This window comes from Populus nigra, chromosome 10, assembly GCF_951802175.1.
Source record: "Populus nigra chromosome 10, ddPopNigr1.1, whole genome shotgun sequence".
Classification (NCBI taxonomy): Eukaryota; Viridiplantae; Streptophyta; class Magnoliopsida; order Malpighiales; family Salicaceae; genus Populus; species Populus nigra.
In genome coordinates this window covers 14,267,365-14,287,013 of record NC_084861.1, presented here as the reverse complement: position 1 = coordinate 14,287,013, position 19,649 = coordinate 14,267,365, and the positions used below count along the sequence as shown (strand labels likewise).

General features: G+C 37.7%; 3 protein-coding genes across 4 annotated transcripts; 2 read left to right on the top strand and 1 right to left on the bottom strand.

Annotated features, from left to right (window-relative positions):
• The first annotated feature begins 378 nt into the window (after positions 1–378).
• On the top strand, positions 379–3,621 carry LOC133705607 (rhomboid-like protein 19). Of its 2 annotated transcripts, XR_009844313.1 has the most exons (9): positions 379–559; positions 642–766; positions 1,783–1,843; positions 1,954–2,120; positions 2,214–2,319; positions 2,447–2,649; positions 2,748–2,885; positions 3,226–3,411; positions 3,513–3,621. XR_009844313.1 is itself a non-coding variant. In XM_062130898.1 (8 exons), exons 1-8 carry the CDS (start codon positions 536–538, stop codon positions 3,311–3,313), a joined length of 912 nt encoding a protein of 303 aa, XP_061986882.1. In that variant the 5' UTR covers positions 379–535; the 3' UTR covers positions 3,314–3,621. The 2 variants fall into 2 exon arrangements, 1 of the variants encoding a protein (XP_061986882.1); XM_062130898.1 differs by having other exon boundaries at positions 3,226–3,621.
• A 10,044-nt stretch (positions 3,622–13,665) lies between these two features.
• On the top strand, positions 13,666–16,365 carry LOC133705760 (uncharacterized). The gene is made up of 7 exons (XM_062131149.1): positions 13,666–14,333; positions 14,455–14,818; positions 15,211–15,309; positions 15,397–15,534; positions 15,663–15,791; positions 15,906–16,042; positions 16,242–16,365. The coding sequence occupies exons 1-7, from the start codon at positions 13,753–13,755 to the stop codon at positions 16,267–16,269; spliced, it is 1,476 nt and encodes a 491-aa protein (XP_061987133.1). The 5' UTR covers positions 13,666–13,752; the 3' UTR covers positions 16,270–16,365.
• A 270-nt stretch (positions 16,366–16,635) lies between these two features.
• Positions 16,636–19,005, bottom strand: LOC133704576 (uncharacterized). Its single transcript, XM_062129447.1, has 6 exons — positions 18,554–19,005; positions 18,304–18,331; positions 17,805–18,035; positions 17,501–17,564; positions 17,363–17,422; positions 16,636–16,976 (listed from the first exon to the last, which is right to left on the bottom strand). The coding sequence occupies exons 1-6, from the start codon at positions 18,676–18,678 to the stop codon at positions 16,921–16,923; spliced, it is 564 nt and encodes a 187-aa protein (XP_061985431.1). The 5' UTR covers positions 18,679–19,005; the 3' UTR covers positions 16,636–16,920.
• Between the last annotated feature and the right edge of the window lie 644 nt (positions 19,006–19,649).

Sequence of the window (19,649 nt, the reverse complement as noted above, 5' to 3'; positions counted from 1 at the left end):
GAACTCAACTCCTCTTACCTCAATCTCTTCGGTTTGACTTACTGTCATCAATTTTCCTACTACATGTTTTTTTTTTTATCAAATAAGGACTTAGTTGTTATTATTATTATTATTATTATTTAATTTTGTGGTTGTTAAATGCATTTTGCTTTAGATTTTAAATGTTTTTATGTTCACAATTTTTCATTGCCTGTGAGTTTTTTTTTTTTTTTAAAAAAAAAAATTATTTGTCCGTGAATTCGAACCCGTATTTTAAATTATTTGTAGTTTTTTTATTCATATTTTGTTTTTCAACAAAAATTATTTTAAAAAACACTCCAATCCCAAAAAAAACAAAAAGGTTAAACGGCAGGTCGTTTTAAGAACAAATACAAGACCATTTTCTGATCTAAGAAACCCGGGCCAACTCGAGTTGAAAGTTGAAACTCTCTTAATCTTTATCAGTAAGTAAACTCACGGAAGCGATTACTAGATCACCCGTTGCATTTTTCAACCAAATCAAACTGTTCCGATCAAAACCCTAAATCTTTCCATTATGAGCTCTCCACCCATTCTCGGAGTAATCACTCTATCTCTTCTTGAATTCTCGCTGTTCCTTGCCGGATCTTGACCCGATTAACCTAATTGTTTTCAAATGACAGGGCGCGAGCTTGTTTACAGGATTCACGAAGCTATGCAAAGGTCTCGCGGTTGTTCTCGTCACCGGTCACATCTTAGTTCAGATTTTACCCCCTGCTGTTAACTATCTTGCTCTTATTCCTGCCAGGTATCTTCTAACTTTTCAATTCGTGAATTCCTTGCTTGCTTCATTCATTTTTATCCTTTAAATTGAAAAATTGGTATCTCCGCAGTGTGTATTTTAGTAATGTGTTATTGATTAGAGACGGTAAAGGATCCGGAAATGGTAACGTGAGGCAGAATGTTAGGAGCTGAGAGCTAACTACTCGAGATATGCAGCGTGGACTCAGAGGAATTAAAAAAGAAATTTACTAATTGAATCTTTCTATATACCCATGAACTTGTAGATATGTTTTGATAATTTCAATGTTGATTTGCTGCCATTTTTTTCTTGTTGTTATTGTCCTGGTTGAAGGAGCTTGAAAAGTGGGGGTGCATTGTCTGGCGAGCTGCTGGATCTTTGCGTGGGAATTATTGTTCTGGTTAAATACAATAGTTTAGGATTTGGCTGGAATCGTGGTTTTTTTATGCTGTTTTTTTTTTTTAAAATCACTTTTTAAAGATCATAAAAACAACGTGTTGGTCCAATGCTGCAAATCAAAGTAACATCTGGAGATAGATTAGAAGTTTCTACTCTTCCGGATACTAATCATGGAATGTTAATCGCTTTGGACAACAGAGCCTTTAAATCACTTTGGACTACTCTGCCTTTAAAATAGGCATGTCATACTTGTATTTTTCCTTGATCTCACGTTTTAGAACACAAGATATTGAAACTTGCTTCGACTTGCTTATTTTAGTGTAATTGCCTGAATTATTGGTAAACATATCCTTGCTGTTGGTATGGCCCTACCATGGTACAATGAACAGTTGATTGGATGAGATTTTCTCTAGAAATTAGTGGATATTAATGACATACGGTAAGAAAAAAATAATTGCCAGTACAGGGGATCAAAGACGGAGACAGCTATGAACTTACTATACTTGATTGCCCTCTTTGTTAGGTTGTGGAGATTGATATCGTTCATGCACAATGCTTTATATGTATAAGCTTCATTTCAATGATAAGAAATTTACTCCTTGCATGATTTTTTTGGTTTGCAGGACGATTCCTTTTGTATGGAACCTCATAACAGCTGGTTACATCGAACAATCGATATATGGGGCATGTAGTTCATCTGTTGATAGTGTTAATATTTGTTTTGGTTTGTATAAATGTCCTATGGCTTTTATTTTCCTTCATAAAGTTGCACAAATAATGAAATGGTTCTGTAGGTTGTTGCAAGCACTTTATGCCTCCTCATCATGGGAAAGCTTCTTGAGCCAGTATGGGGTTCTAAAGAGTTCTTGAAGTTCATATTCATAGTCAACTTTCTCATTTCCATCTGCGTTTTCATTACTGCTATTAGCTTGTACTACATAACAAGGCAGGAAAATTACCTGTAAGTATGTGCTTCCAAAGCGTGATGTATTTGTTTTGCTTCTGCTACTTATACTATTGCCATTATACTGATTATCTTTGTTCTTTGTGGTAGTTATATGCCTATTTCTGGCTTCCAGGGGATCCTAGCTGGTTTCTTGGTTGGCATTAAGCAAATTATACCAGACCAAGAGCTGTCTCTATTGAGAATAAAGGCTAAGGTATGGACGTGTACAATAGGGTTGATTACTTCACCTCTTGCCTTGAAGTATCACCTGATGATTTGTTTTGCAAGTTGAAAAGATGCCTCATTACATTCTCATTGGTGCTGTTTCAAATGTCATGCAGTGGTTTCCATCTCTTATGCTCTTGATAGCTATTGCTATAAGCTTCTTTACCCCAGAGTCTGCAGCATATCTTCCAACCTTAATATTTGGCACATATATGAGCTGGATTTACTTGAGATACTTTCAGAGGAAACCAGAAACAAAACTAAGGGGTGATCCAAGTGATGATTTTTCATTCTCATCCTTCTTCCCTGAATCCCTCGGGTATTTTCTCCTTTTCTTGCAAGACACTGGTTTTTTAGTCCATGGAATGTATGAGTTTGTTTACGTTCTTCCATCTCCCTCTCTCTATCTGCTTCCAGGCCAATCATTGATCCTATTGCATCAATATTCCATCGGATGCTTTGTGGAAGATTTGAAACTTCTACTGAAGCCCATGGTGATACCTTGGGAGATGCTTCATTGCCTGGTTCTGATCCCATTGAGGCAACTAGGAGGAGGTAAGTTTATCCATTCAGTTTCAAACTTTGGATAAGGATACATGTTCTTTTCAACTACTAGGAGATTGTTAAATTAACCCAATTTAATCGAACATCTTCAATATGAGCTTTTATGAATCGATAGACTTGTGTGTATAGTATTATTAAGTAACAGCAGTAACAAAAAATGCTCGGCAATTTTTTGAAGGAAAAAAAAAAAAACCGAAGGAACAGTTAAAACAGTGATTCAAAATCACGAAGCACTTCCGATGACTTGTAATATTAAGAATACAGTCATTGCAAACTAAGTTTTAATGGGTGGAAAAAAGTTCCAGTTTCTGACCACTCCTTCCCCTTGCAGAGAAAGGGGAGCTAGAGCATTGGAAGAAAGGTTGGCCACTGCTCCGAGTGCAGAAGAGTTGAAAAGGGATGCCTCGGAGAATGTTTGATCGGTTGCCTCTACTTTCAAACATTGACAGAAAATTTAAAGTTGTATCATTTATGACCACTTCAGAGTTGGTGCAGTGCTTGGAAAGAAGTCTTTTTGGTTGGTTTCCATATTACAGATTTTTTCGTGCATATTTCTGTCGATTCTCATCTCTATTGTAAAATCTTTCCTATGTCCTGTATTTTCTTGGACAATGACAGTTTTTGCCTAGACACATATAGAGCAGAGATTCTGAAGAACTACCCCTTGGATGCTTTTGCATGAATAGATGAAAAATTTAGATCTCCTACGAGGGAGGCTGCTTGCCAAGAGTTTGTAGCCAACAAGATTTTTTTGGGTGGATGGGCCTTTGTTTCCTGCTGGGACCCATTTTTGGTGACAAGTTTTGGAAGTCTAATGCTGTACATTAAAGGATCACAATTGGTATGTTGCCTGCCATGTTTTGTATGCTTTGACAAAACCCTAAAAATGATGGAATTGGTTTGGACGATCAAAATGTCAAGATGGCCAGTCATTTTCAGTTGCTTCTGGTTTTAAGGGGTGTTTGAGAGTGTTAATAGTTATTTTTTAAAATGTTTTTTTTATTTGAAAATATATTAAAATAATTTTTTTATTTTTTAAAAGTTATTTTTAATATTAGTATATTAAAACAATTTGAAAACATAAAAAAGAGTTAATAAAGAAAAGAGAGTTAAATTTTGTAAAAAAGGGGTCTCAACAGCGTTCTCAAATACTGTCTTTGAACTGTCTGTGGGAGAGAGTTTGGAGTTGTGAGAGATGAATTGTGCTTCGCAATAAAAGTTTGGCCCTAGACCTGGAGTCCTTGTCCAAGGCTAGAACCAAGAAGAGTAAAGAAATTGCTGGATGAGAGGTTGTTTCGGAATGGCGGTTCACGTCAGCCACAGAAAAGAAACTTGCAAAAACCAAGAAGAATAGAAAAACGATGGTGTCGTGCAGGGTAGACTGTAGAGCACCCCAAAAAGGCTGCCCAGTTTGCTTTTGGGATTTTCCTCGCTTCCCTTTTCTTTTACTTGCTTTATATTTTTTTTTACCTCTTGAAAAATAAAAGCCTACACGTTCGACACAACACCGTTGATTGTGGCTTCAACCCTTATCCACTTTCAAATTCGAGGGATATTCTTTTCCTCACTTTAATGTTTTCAACTCTTAACTCGTTATCCCTTTACGCATGTGCAATTAATTCAGCTCAGCCATGGTTCGTAGGATTTTTGTTCACGGAACAACGGAATTTACAATTGCCGTCTCTTAATTCCTCAATATCCCTTGCTTTAAGCCCGGGCATGCCTGCCCCTTTTTTAATAGCCTTTCTGGGTTTTTTTTTATATAATTTTTTCTTAATAAAATTATTAAAATAACATTTTAAAAATTATTAAATTATATCATAATTTTCAAATAAAATTCAATTTTTTTAACGGTAATATTAATGATTATTTTATGAATAATTTTATATGAATTTATTATGCACATTTAAAAAAAAAATTGCAATGCAAATAAAACATTTGTTTGTTTTTTATGTAATCTTATCAAATTAATTATTTTTAAAAACTTTTCATGCAATCGTTTAAAAGTCAAGATTTTTCAGTTTTTTTAATGGAAATTTGCTTTTATCAAATCATGACATGTTTTTATTTAAGAAAAAATATTTTTGAAAAATAATATTTTTATACAAATTAAATTAATAAGAAAACAAAATTTTGATTGAAAAGATATTTTTTTCTTATTCAGAGTTTTTATATATACTTATTTTAATTATTTTTAGTTTGTATTAAAAAAAATGTTGCTAATAAAAAAAGATATTTATGTTAAAATATATATATATATATGAATAAGAAAATAAAAATAAAAATTTCCTTTTTTATAAATATCTATTTTAATTATTATTAAATTAAATAAAAATAAATTTTAAAAAATTCCAGCGCATCGCGGGGCACGTACACGTTGCATACATGACCCACTAAAGAAGACAAATAACCTGTCAGCATTGGGTGAGTGCTAGATGTTTCCTGGATCTTGAGAAATCTCCATTGAAATGCTGGAGTGAGAGAAAAATGTGAAATGAGTGGCCCTAGTTCCTTGTAGATGTTTGGAAAAATGATTTTGTATTAGGAATCCAAGCATTATTTGATTGTGGTGACATTTTTGGGCATGTCGCAGTTCTGAGCGGGTGTTATTCTGTGGGCTCTTCTTAGCTGTCTATTCATATGGCTGATGTGATGCCATTTTTACATTTCAATATGCTGGTCAAGATATTATTTTCGCTCATCTAGGTTGTTGCAGCCTCTCGCATAGTTTTCCAATACCAAGCAACTCAGTAGTGTTTCTTTAGCAAGCAGTAGGGGTTTTTGAGTACTGTCAAGGAGTTCCTGAGAACTGTTCTTTAACTACAACAGATTTGCGAATCTGCCACTAGGGATGAAGAAATGCTAACATTGCCCCTGGAGCAAGCAGTAGGGGTTGTTGAGTACTGTTAAGGAGTTTTTGCTTAGTCTTGTGAAGGGAGTAAATGCATCAGTTCTTTTAACTACAACAGATTTGTGAATCTGCCACTAGGGATGAAGAAATGCTAGCATTGCCTGTAGAATTCATTACCTACATAGAGGAGTGTCACTGCTGGACTTTGAGTGATAGTTGTACTAGCATATAAAAGACATGAGAACCTTCCTTTTCCCTTCCAATCATTTATGCTGTTGTCATTTTTTCTTGGAATTGTGTGTGTTTTCCATAGGATTTTTGCCCTATGAACATTGTATCCTTTGTAAGCCAGCTTATTTAAGAGGCACTTTAGACAGAAGGAAGTAGTTATTGCTACTAGTATTGTTGTTCTCTCTCTCTGTTTTTTTTATTTTATTTTATTTTATTTTATTTGGCAGCAGGGACCAGTTGAAGTTCATTGTTCTTGAATTTGTTATATGATTTGTTTTTTCTTAGTGCATTAGGTTTTAGTAATTGCCATTGAATTCCTGCAGCTGTATAGGATTACTGCTGTATATAAAAATCCTGTTTGAACTGTTACTGTCAGCAATTCAGATCATCGAGTTTATTATTACCAATTTTTCTCATTTTTCTAGATTTGATTATTTGTTCATAGATTACCTTCCCTGACTCTGCTTTTCTCTCTTCTTTTATCTCCTTTAGAACAAATGTTTCTCAGTGTTGCATGGCATTTTCTTTTGGGACTTCCAGGAGTAGTTCATTTTTTGAAAAATGTTTTTTTTATTTTTTTGCAGTTCTCGATTCTTCATGGTAAAAATCATAGACACCTTACCTATTGAAACTCTGCAACTTATTCAAAATTGAAAAACTAGATAACCTGTTTACATAGTTTATTTTCTAAATTTGAGACAGCCTGTTTTACATGTCTGTTATCATTTAAATGTAGTCACTTTTGATTTCTGAAGCTTAATCATTATAATTCAACCCTATTTGCTCTTCATTTTAGGAGTTGCTTGAGGGATTCAGTTTTTGTAGTTAATCACTTGGCAGACTGAACGCATTAGTGAGCTTCTGTCCCCTTGATTTGGCTGGCAATTGGTTATCAAATAGATAGCCTGACATCATACTGATTGTGATTATTTCACTGATGAGTAATTTTGACTTTTGTTTACCCGTCTTAGTAATGAACAACTTTGCTGAAGAAAATCAAACGAATATTATAAATGTCATGTACTCATTTCTTCAACCATATTTTCAAGCATTCTGGTTTTAAGGGTCTGGGTTTTCTGGTATAGCAGGTATAGAACCATCTCGAAGTTCGATCTTCATCAATTAATCGGAGTTTTGAAGGCAAAGCTTAGTATGATGCCTGCTTTGATGACATGTAGAAACTGATGTATATTGGCACACATACTTGTATATGTGATTTCTCTGATCATTGTAGATGACTTCTATGCAGGTTGGTTCTTCCCCTCGTCAGAATCCAGAGCTTTAATCATCTTCTGCTGTAAGAGGCTATGGGACATAAAAAAATGTTCAACACATGTCAATACTTTGAGATAGAGCAGGACTGGAGCCATGGCCACCCAGCTTGGCTTCTGGACTGTTGGTTATTAAGTTAGGCCTAGTCTGTTCATGATGGATGAGTTTGATCCAAGTTATTAGAGAAGTTATTAAAGGAATTAACCGTCTCCTCTAATCATATATAAAGGAACATAACCTATATGAAATAATAAGTTTTTCATTATTGAAACAACATAATTTTTTTTTTCTCTTCTCTCATTTTGATTTTCTGCATTAACTTGACAAGATTTATAAAGACATTCTTACTGTGTAATATTATTTTGGTTCTAGTAATTGAAGTGACATTGAAATAATTGATTCAGGAATAGAAAACGAATTCTCACAGGTAAGTTTTTCTTTTCGATGTACATGGACAATTCTATGTTCATTTGGGTATGTTGCTTTATTATGTGTTACTCAGTAAAAATGCCTTTCTGCTAGTATTCCTTCAAAACCTTGCACAAATGATGTCCAGGATACTGATGTGGGGTTTGAATTTATCAATGATTATGATAAAGGGAAAATATTTCATTAATTCATTGCTTTGGTGATCATTAACTGGGATGATAGCTACAATTTAGCGACATGCTATTCTTGCAAGTGAAAGTATGAAGATTATAGGAATGTTTTGATTTTTAGCCCAATTGAAACAACACTTTTCATATTTTTTGCCATAGAAGATATTGGTGGAATTTGAATAATTTCATTGATATCAGGTGTGAAATTAGCTGTACCCATCCATTGTGTTCCACCTTGGAAATTTGACCTCCTGCATGCCTGGAACAGCTTTTGCTCTTTCATCTGCCAACTTCTTATGTCGTGACTTTGCCTTGTCTTGAAAGCTATTTATGTTCTTAAAATAATTGTTGCAGGAAGGGCAGTCTCTCAGGAAAATGGTTCTTTTTTCTCATCCGATCAATCCTATTTCAACAAGTGGACTCAACTGTGCATCTCGACAGTGATGCAAATCAGGAGGAGACAGAGGAAGGAACCCTGTAAAACACAAATACTACTGGAAGACAGAGACATGGGAAACCAAGGAATCGTGAAAGCTGATTAAAAGCTTATTAGCTGTAGTTATTATTTCCTAGTTAGATTAGGATTTGAGTTCAAATACGTAGTAGATTATAATTCATTAGTAGAGGGTATTTAAGAAGAGAGCATAGCATAAGATAGACAGTTTTCTTGTAATCAGACAATTTGCTATTCTTAATACAAAATCTGGAGTGATTCCTCTACAGAGAGATTCTGCCTTAGATTACTGTTCTTATTGTAAGCAACGAGAGGTTGCAACAGAGAGCAATTACACCAATTTGGTATCAGAGCGGTTCATGACTGTAACCCGAAGTGGTAATTCCTATCCAATGTCGAACAGCTCAGCCCCTACTAATTCCCCATGTGAACATGCAGACTTACAGCAACAAATCATCCATATCACCACTATGTTAGAACAGCTTGCTAACCGAATAGATGCTGTGGATGAACGTAGAGCAAGGTCTCCCAATAGAAGGGGGCGTGGACAATTTCGTGAGGAGGCACTAGGGGAAAACCTGGACGCTGATTACAGAGACGTTGAACCCCAGCACCACCGACTGCAACATCACAGAGAAGAACTTCCACAACACTGTGACAGGCGAGGGCTGGAAACTCAACCAATCGATGAACTCACTAAACGAATGAAGGTGGATGTGCCTGATTTTTATGGCAAACTGGAACCACATGCTTTTGAAGATTGGCTAACTGCCATAGAAGACTATTTTGATTGGTTTGCTGTATCAGAAGATCGAAAGGTCCGGTATATCAGGATGAAATTGAAGGGACATGCTCGTGTCTGGTGGGGCAGCGTGGAAGAACAACTGCGACGAACTCAACGCCCACCGATCTCAAACTGGGAGGAGATGAAGGAACGACTGAAAAAAGAAATACTTACCCATTGATTATGAGCAGATGATGTTTGAAGAAATGCTGCAACTAAGGCAGGGGTCCTTAACAGTGGATCAGTATACAGACAGGTTCCATGAATTGACTGTTCGTAGCAGAATTGCAGAGACCGACCAACAGACACTAGCCCGATATCGCAATGGCTTACGTGGAGAACTATACAAAGAAATGCTGATCGCACGACTCATTACGGTGGAAGAAGCATACCAACTAGCACTGCGTATTGAGAAACAACTAGGGAACACAACAGGCAGGAAAGTCATGCCAATGGAGGGAAAACCAGGACATTCGACAAACTTTTCCATACAAAAACCACACTCACCATATGACAGACCGGGAGGCTCAATATTGGGAGAACAAAGAGGAAAAGCAAAGATTACAAGTGATGGTCCACAGTGCTACAAATGCAAAGGGTTTGGACACTATGCTGTGGTATGTCCCACCAGAGATAAGAAACTCGCCTTTATATGTGAAAAAGAGTTGACAATAATGGGTGAGGCGGAAGGAGAAAAAACTGAAGAACTTGCAACTGAGGAGGAGGAACACCTAGACGCTTCTGATCTTCCAAGCTGTGTTATTCACTGAATATTAACAGGAAACAAAACTGAACTCAAAACCAATCAGGAATGGTTGCGCACCAACATCTTCCATACACGATTAGAACATGGGGGCAAAGCACTAAATGTGATAATCGATAACGGTAGTGGCATGAATGTAATCTCTGAAACAGCAGTAGAACGACTGCATTTAAAGACCGAGACACACCCTTCTCCCTACCGAATAAGTTGGGTTAATGAACACAACTCAGTCTTAGTAAAACACCGATGCCTAGTACAGTTCTCATTGGGACGAGAGTATGTAGATGAAGCATGGTGCGATATCATTCCGATGACTGTCTGCCACATGTTATTGGGACGACCATGGCTTTACGACAGAAGAGTCTCCTATAATGGTTACACCAATACCTACTCCTTCCAGTTTAAAGGCAAGAAGCTAGTCCTAGTCCCATTACCAATTGCAGAATTTGAAACAACACCAAAACAGGTACCAGCATTGAATATGCGGCAGTTCTCTCAAGTTGTAAATGGAGAACAAATGTTATTGTTTGTAGTAAGGCGCGAAGTGAAACAAATTGATGGCCTAGTGCCCAAGGAGCTGGCATCCATACTTGAAAAATTCCAAGACATCATGACAGACGAGATGCCCCACCAATTGCCACCAATGTGGGATGTACAACACGTAATTGATCTCATCTCAGGGTCATCTTTACCCAATTTACCCCATTACAGGATGAGCCCTGCAAAGAATGAAGAGCTCAACCGACAAGTCCAACAGCTAATGGACAGAGGATTCATTCGAGAGAGCCTTAGTCCCTGCGCAGTTCCAGTACTGCTCACGCCAAAAAAAGATGGAAGCTGGCCGATGTGTGTCGACAGTCGAGCAATTAATAAAATAACAGTCAAATACCGATTCCCAATCCCACGGCTGGATGACATGTTGGACTTGCTAAACGGCGCCTCCATTTTTACCAAAATTGATCTACGTAGTGGATATCATCAAATTCGCATCCGTCCTGGTGACGAATGGAAGACAACTTTCAAAACAAAAGAGGGGCTATTCGAATGGCTAGTCATGCCCTTCGGATTAACCAAAGCACCAAGCACCTTCATGCGTGTTATGACACAAATTCTCAAACCATTTCTGGGGAAATGTGTTGTGGTGTACTTTGATGATATTTTAATTTTCAGCAACTGTTTGCAGGATCACTTAGCCCATGTGGAACAAGTCTTAACAGCATTACAGGCAGAGCAACTCTATATTAATCATGCCAAATGTTCATTCCTGAAGAAGAAAGTCTATTTTTTAGGCTTTATCATTTCCAGCAAAGGCGTTGAAGTGGATCCCGCTAAGATACAAGCCATTCAGAATTGGCCAACACCTCGAACCATCTCTGAGGTCCGTAGCTTTCATGGTCTAGCTACATTTTATCGGCGTTTTATTCGTAATTTCAGCACTATCATGGCCCCAATAACCGAATGCCTAAAGGGTACCAATTTCAATTGGACAACAGCAGCAAACACAGCCTTTGCTGACATCAAGGATAAGCTGGGGAATGCACCAGTCTTAAGACTCCCTGATTTTTCCAAACTCTTTGAAGTGGCTTGTGATGCCTCACATATAGGAATCGGGGGAGTCCTAAGTCAAGAAGGACATCCAATCGCTTTTTACAGCGAAAAGCTCAATGACACTCGTCAGAGATATTCAACATACGACATGGAATTTTATGCCTTGATTCAGACCATTAAGCATTGGCGCCCGTACCTAATCCATAGAGAGTTTATCCTTTACACAGATCATGACTCCTTGAAACACCTTGGCTCTCAAAGCAAACTCAACCCAAGACATTCCCATTGGACAACATACTTGCAACAATTTGATTTCATCATCAAACACAAAGCAGGAACATAGAATAAAGTGGCTGATGCGCTAAGCCGACGACTCCACTTGCTGCATATGTTCTCAGTTCATGCTACGGGCCTTGAAGAAATTAAGACTCAATACACTGATGATGATGATTTTGGCACAATATGGAGCAACTTACAAGCCAAAATCATGATAACTGGAGGAGACTATTCGCTGAAAAATGATTACTTATTTTGTGGTACTAGGCTCTGCATCCCCAAAGGTTCACTCCGTGAATTCATCATCACTGAACTCCATAGTGGTGGATTGGCTGGACATTTTGGCTATGACAAAACATATGCCATAGTTGCTGATCGGTTCTACTGGCCTCGATTGCGTAAAGATGTGCACAAAGTGGTTGATCGGTGCAAGATTTGTCAACTAAACAAAGGGACTAAAAACCAAGCTGGACTCTACACACCCCTCCCAATCCCAGACCACCCATGGCAGCATATTAGCATGGATTTTGTTCTCGGATTGCCTAGGACGGTTCGACAAAATGATTCAGTTATGGTAGTAGTTGACCGATTCTCAAAAATGGCTCACTTCATCCCCTGCAACAAGACCTTTGATGCATCCAAGGTAGCAGTTTTATTCCTACAAGAGGTGATCCGACTACATGGTGTACCCCTCTCCATTGTGTCTGACAGAGATGTCAAATTTGTTAGCTATTTTTGAAAGACTTTATGGACAAAAATGGGGACAAAGTTAAATTTTTCCAATGCATTCCATCCACAGACAGATGGTCAGACTGAAGTCCTCAACAGAAGTTTGGGAAACCTGCTACGCTGCCTCATCGCAGACCATGCAACCAGCTGGGACCTTGTGCTCCCACAAGCAGAGTTTGCTATTAATAATTCTGTTAACAGATCTACAGGACATACACCATTTGAAGCAGTATATGGGAGACGACCCTACACCCCCATGGATCTCAAACCATTACCCTTACCCCCCAGACCAAGTGAAGCTGGCTTGGATTTTTCAGAATATATGAGAGATGTTCATGCAGAGGTCAAAAGACGTCTATCTCTCAATACCGAAGCATACACCACCTCTGCCAATGTTAGGCGCAAGGACAGACAATTTCACAATGGTGACATGGTGCTGGTTCGTCTAAAACCAGAAAGATTTCCTTCAGGAAGTTTTTCCAAACTACACGCGCGTCGTGCGGGTCCTTTTCGCATTACTAAGAAATTAGGCAGCAATGCCTATGTCATAGACTTACCTTCTGAATTTGGCATAAGTCCAGTTTTCAACATTGAAGACATTACTGCCTTTAAAAGTGATGAAGATGTTTCAAGTCATACTTCCAGAACAGAGGAAATGCCAGCATGCCTTCCTAAAGTTCCTACAACCACTACACCACAAGAGGACATTGCCTCCATCATGGATCACCAGTTCGTTTCTACGCGTCGCGGGGGATACTACAAATTCTTAGTCCACTGGCGACATCGACCCCTCTCCGACTCAGCATGGGTCAAAGGAACTGAGCTTCAACGCCTGCACCCAGACTTGTTTACTGCATATGTTCACCATAACTTGCCAGAGTCAAGTTCTTCAGAGGAGTTAGCAATTGATGCAAATCAGGAGGAGACAGAGGAAGGAACCCTGTAAAACACAAATACTACTGGAAGACAGAGACATGGGAAACCAAGGAATCGTGAAAGCTGATTAAAAGCTTATTAGCTGTAGTTATTATTTCCTAGTTAGATTAGGATTTGAGTTCAAATACGTAGTAGATTATAATTCATTAGTAGAGGGTATTTAAGAAGAGAGCATAGCATAAGATAGACAGTTTTCTTGTAATCAGACAATTTACTATTCTTAATACAAAATCTGGAGTGATTCCTCTACAGAGAGATTCTGCCTTAGATTACTGTTCTTATTGTAAGCAACGAGAGGTTGCAACAGAGAGCAATTACAACAGACAGATCCTGGAAAGCGGATCACTAGAGCATTCTTAAACATATTTCAGGTCAGAAGGTCCACAAGTTTACACTCCCATTTCTGGCCCCCCACATGATGTGTTCCCTCACTTTTCAGCTGGTGGAAACTTTTATCCTCCTCCAGAGCTCAATGCTTGCCCAGGTTCATTCTAATCAATACAACAGGCATGGTATCCATGTAGTTGAGGGTGGTTTACTTGATCAAACAATGAGCACGGGAAGAGGGCCATTCAAAAGAAAAGGCACTGGTGTTTCTACATCGCGGGAAAGAGGCGGCACCAGCGGTATCTACAGTGCAGGAAGTACCTCCAATTCTTTTGAACTTCACCATGAGAAACCAACTTCAGATTATAGAAATAACTTTGACCCTTCTGGTTTACCTCCCTACATGAGTAGCAGCCTGTCAATTGGGTGTGAAGATTCTCCAAGGAATGTGAGAAGCAGGTCTCGACTTGATTTGGAGCCCAACCTAAGGAGAACTCATTTATTAAGTTACTCGTCCCATCCTTTTTCTTCAACATCTCATCTCCGAAACCATCCTGGGCCGGTGGATGCTTCTAACTTAAATGCTTCTAACTTAAATGCTGATATAACTGCTTATGAGCAACCATATTGGTATTCCTCCTCCTGCACATGGGAGGTTTCATACTTAAGGCTAGTTTAAGATATATTGCTTGCTATTTTCTACTCTTAGTTTTCCCCGCAATTCTAATATAAACGTAATTTACAATTTACAATTGCAGCAAATAATTCCTTGAGCCACGAGATGAATCAGCATTAATCCTACGGATATTCACTGGTACAACCATGAATCCATCATAAGCAGAAATCCTGCTGCACCACCACGATATCTTCACGGCTTTCATGCCCAGGCTTCTAGGGAGGGGCAGAATAGTTATCCTCGACGAGCTATACCTACATGTCGGGCTGATATAAGCTGCTCTCATTTCGGACAAGAAACAACTGCTATTGAAAATGGTCAGCATTTTCTTTCAGAAACCCATAATTCCAGATATCCGAGGCCACTTTCTTCTGGAGGTTGGCACAGCAATCAAAGAGAAGGAAGGCCAAGGATATCTATTGAGAGATTCCAATCACTTTCTAATGTGGTGGGTGCACATGACAGAATGGGATCTGAGGTGCGTGGTAATCTATTGTGACTTGTGCTGTGGACGAGGCTAGAATTTCTTCCAGTTTTCTTTCCTTTCCTCTGGCTTTATTATTATTATTATTACTTTGTGTGTGTTTGTGTTTGTGTTTTGTGGTGGTGAAGTCTTGCAATTTTACTTGTTGTAACCATGAGAGTGCAGGTTCAAGTCTTAGAGGTAGCCACTTAGTGCAAAATGCTAAGCTGTGGGATGCGTCTGAACTATTTTATGATCCATGCTCTCTCTCCTCTATGCAATGTGTACATATCTCCACAAAACCAGAATTTGGCTTCTGCTTGATTGGTGTTTCCATTTAGGGCTTATTTATGACAGTCCTGCTGCAGCTCATTGCTTACTCACATATTTATTTTACATCTTTGCAGGCTCTCATGATGTTAGATCACCCATATTTATATGGCTCCATAAATTTATTTGATCAATACGGGGACATGAGACTGGATGTTGACAGCATGAGTTATGAGGTTAGTATTTTCAGGAAATGACTTTTTTTGACTGGCAGCTTTTCTTGTTTTTCCTTTACTTAAAATCATCTGCTGTCACCCGGGCAGGAACTACTTGCTTTAGGAGAAAGGATAGGGAATGTCAACACAGGATTGCCTGAAGATGTGTTTTCAAAGTGCTTGATGGAGACAATAAGCCTTTCTTCCGACAAAGGCGAGGAGGAAACATCCTGTGCTATCTGCCTTGTAAGTAATAGTTGTGTTAATGGTGATTCATTATATTTTTAGTAAACCTCGAGATATAGGTGAAGGTATCGTCAAGATTAAGCTTCACAAGAACAATATCATGATTCATGGTCTTGAACCGTGTCCAGGCATACATCTGGAAATATAAATCAGAGGGCAGGATTCTGGGTGAATTAACAGGATGCCCGTGTGAGCTAATTTGTTTCTGCAGCTTAGCATTGCAATTATTGTTTTCAAAATTTCAGACTGAAAGTCGGGTTTGGTACTGATTTGGTCCAGAATGACATCAAAATTGAAACACATTTTTTGGTAATCAACGTGGCATTTTAGCGTGCCTAACATTTCCGTACCTTGATGGTGATCAGAATTGACAAGAAGAATACAGGAGCGTGGACAAAGTGGGCACAATAAAGAACTGTGGGCGTGTTGACTGCATCAAGAAGTGGTTGTCAATGAAGAATATGTGCCCCATCTGCAAAGCACCTGCTGTTGCTGATAGTTCGAATGAGTATTGATTTGCTTTTACATCTTATTTCTATCTTGTAAATAATTCGGAGATGGAAATCAATGACCATTTATAAAATTTAATTTAAACTCAGCCCATTTTCTTGCCTTGTATATTTATCTTAATCTCGCTTTAAGCACATCTTACGTCCTTTCTGACGGTCATAGCTGTTGTGCCTGATTTCTCCATGGTGCTTGTGCAGGCAAAAGCAGACCTATGCTCCCTTGTGAGCATGGTTTTATATCACGGTCATGGTCATGCATTGCACGCGCTGTCTTTGCAGGTGTCGAATATCAGTCGTCGTTGTTACTATGAATGACCAGTAAGTATGCTTTTTAACAATCTCATTAGATACAGTAATAACACTGAAAAGTAAATACCATAGAAAAAATGCACTGTAACTATATGTCTATCTATAAAAAATGGTGACCAATGTGAGAGCAGGAACTTGAAATATAGGTAACATGATCCTCATGGAATGTCAATCGAGAAAAAAAAATTGGCGCATGATCAAAACAATCCTTGTGATGTTTGACGATTTGAGCCCCACAGGACAAAGCATGATAAAATGCCAAAACAAGAATAAGTCTCTCCGGTTATAGAAGAACCCAAAATGGCTTTTGATTGAATTTGATATTTTGCTTTACAACTTGTAGATGTCCAATGACAAGAAAGAAATATCACCTGCTTAATCAGAGTAGGAAAAGGACTGAAATTTCCTGAAAAATGATACGATTTGAAGTTTTTTACACGAGAATGTTCATTAAGAGGGTGGTAATACAGGTATCGAAACTGACTCCAGACTCTTCCCCCAAACCTTCAAAGAGCAAATGTGTGGAAGTGTAAACATTTCGGATTTCATCAGGGATAGGAACTGTAGCTCAACTCTCAAATGCTTCTCCAGCATTATACTGTCTGTGGACCATGCTTTTGTAATCTGTGACAAATCCGCATAAACAATTCTCTTCAGTTTATAGCAATGTGGCTGAGCATAATGGTTTCATATCACCAAATTCTTCCGAACAAAAAACAGAGTAAATATGTCCATTCAGACCAGATAGTGAAGATAAGTACGTTTTGTTATCCTAGAGCATGTTTCCTGATATTACATGGATACATAAACACCAGTAAAGCTAGGTCTGGTGGTCCAAGAAGAATGAGCATGGTTTTATTTTTAATATGGTAGGTGTCCCTATAAAGAAGAATTATGACCAGCAAGAACATGTAAACAGAAGCTCAAGCTTTATACATTCATGGCAGTTCATCTTGATGTTTAAACAAAAGAAAATGATCTTAGATATGAAGATAAGATATCTATCTAACCTTCCTCGTTATTCCAGAGTTTGGCAGCATAGCTGTTCAGAGGACTGTCTGGGTTCGGTTCTGTACGAAAGAACTACATAGTTAGGCAAAAACAGAAACACGGACAAAGTTCAAGCACATACACAATTGTGAGCAGACCTCCCAATAGACTTTGAATGGATAAGAGAATGGTTCTGCAATCATACGCTGAAGACCATTTATCCTATGGAGACAAATAGAGAGGACCTCGTTAGTCTCACGAGAGAAATAGCAACTTTCAATGCAAGGCACGTAAGAAAACTCTCTTCAACTGGATGGGCTAGACTTTGGCAATATCAGCTGGGTTTGAACTACAAATAAATTATTATCACCTAATATCATTTTAACATCTGCCGTCTCCTGCATCCTTTTAACTGCATGCACAAAGTTTTAAAAAGTATTGTCACAGCAAGTTGATTAAAACCTGAAGAATATCAAGGCATATGTTCCCAAATTGATCAACATTTGGATGGAAGCACATCGTCTCAAATTTGACTTGAGGTGGTTTGAAAGGGTAGTCTAGAGGAAAACGCAGAGAAAGCTTGTATGATAATCCCTCGTAGGCAGTTCCCTTTCCACCCATAATTGTGCCAATCCATGCAAAAATGCTCTCGCCTTCAGGAAAAGCTGACACTCCAAGATCTCCTCCAATCATCTGCAGAAGAACAGGCCATCATCACTTGCCACAGTAAAAACTAAGGCTTAACAGTAATTTCCGCTGTTGTGTATATACTATAAACCTTTGAATCCTTCAGAGGATTTCTTTTCAATAAAGCCATTTCCATTACCAAAAACACAGTGCAGCAGCCCACCATATAGGGCAACAGTTCTAGTTCCATACACAAGACCAAGACTGGCGACCCAATAAAACATTAAAATCAAAGTTGATAATTTTTTACAGAAAAGAAAGGATATTTGCATACCATAAGAGACATTAATTCCTTCTGTAACCTACAAAAAAAAAAACAGAACCCACCAAGATCATTTCAGTTCCTAAAAAACAAAAACCAAAGAAACAACATAAAAGATACTAAAAGATACAAGGTTCCTGTCCTTCGATTAATTCAAAGAGAACCAGAAGAAGAAAATCAAGATTATAGAATGGGTTTTTCTTTTTCTTTCTTAAAAAGAAATTTTCCTGGGAATCAAACAGGAAATTCATGAAAGAGAGACCTTTGAGAAACTGAGGCGGTGTCAACTGTGTTAGAAGGAGCAACAGGTTGCTTTGATGGAGTCGCTGGCACATGACGCCGATGCTGCGGAGAGTTATCAACCGTCTGATTTGGCCTAACCTCCATGACAATTCTTCTACAATCAAAAGATCAACCAAGTCGATTCTTGCAGTGATCAAAATCAGGGGCAGATATGCAATCAACAAATGAATCAATTGCTTGAATCTATTTTTTTTTAATATTCTTACAATATTGTTGTTGGAGGTCAAAGTGTTTGATTGCTTTTCTAAAACGAGAGTGAGACTGCATATAGAGCACACAGCCTGCCACGACGTGCCCTCTTGAAACTTGAAAGAGATGGCGATCACACATGTAATCGCATCTTATTAGCTCCTAATCACTCCCATTAGTTTTTATGGTATCAATTAGGCAGGCTTGCTTTGGATGTTAAATGGGTTTTGGTGAGAAATCTTATCGTAAATATTAATAATTACACTTAAAGCACTCTAAGATTTTTCAGGATTTGTTTCTCCTGTTATTATAATTATATAATGACTTTGAATATAATTGAAAAGGGTAGAAAAATGATTTAAAAAAAATATTATAAATGCATCGTATGAATATAGTATTTAAAACTTATAGGATCATAATTTTTTTCCTAAGAAAATCAGTATCGATTTTTATATCTTTTTTATTTATTTGTCTAGAAATTGGTGTAAATTATTTTATACTCCATTGTTTTTAATAACTCGTTGACAACCTGTGATGCTTGATGTTGGACCTCCAGCTTATAATTCTTGGTAAGTTAAGTTTACATGGACCCAAAAAAACCTCCATGAGACTCTCATCTCAACTTTTGATTTGTCCCTCCATTTTTCTATTTTTAATGCATTATTTCACTTGCAAAATCTCCACATTAAGCAACCACTCTGAAGAAATCCCAGGAAGTAGAGTCAATTTTAAGGTCAAGGTTAAGGAGATGGATTTAAAGCTGGTTTGAAGGTTTTTTAAAAAATATTTTTTATTTAAAAATAAATTAAAATAATATTTTTTTATTTTTAAAATTTATTTTATTATCAACACATCAAAATAATCTA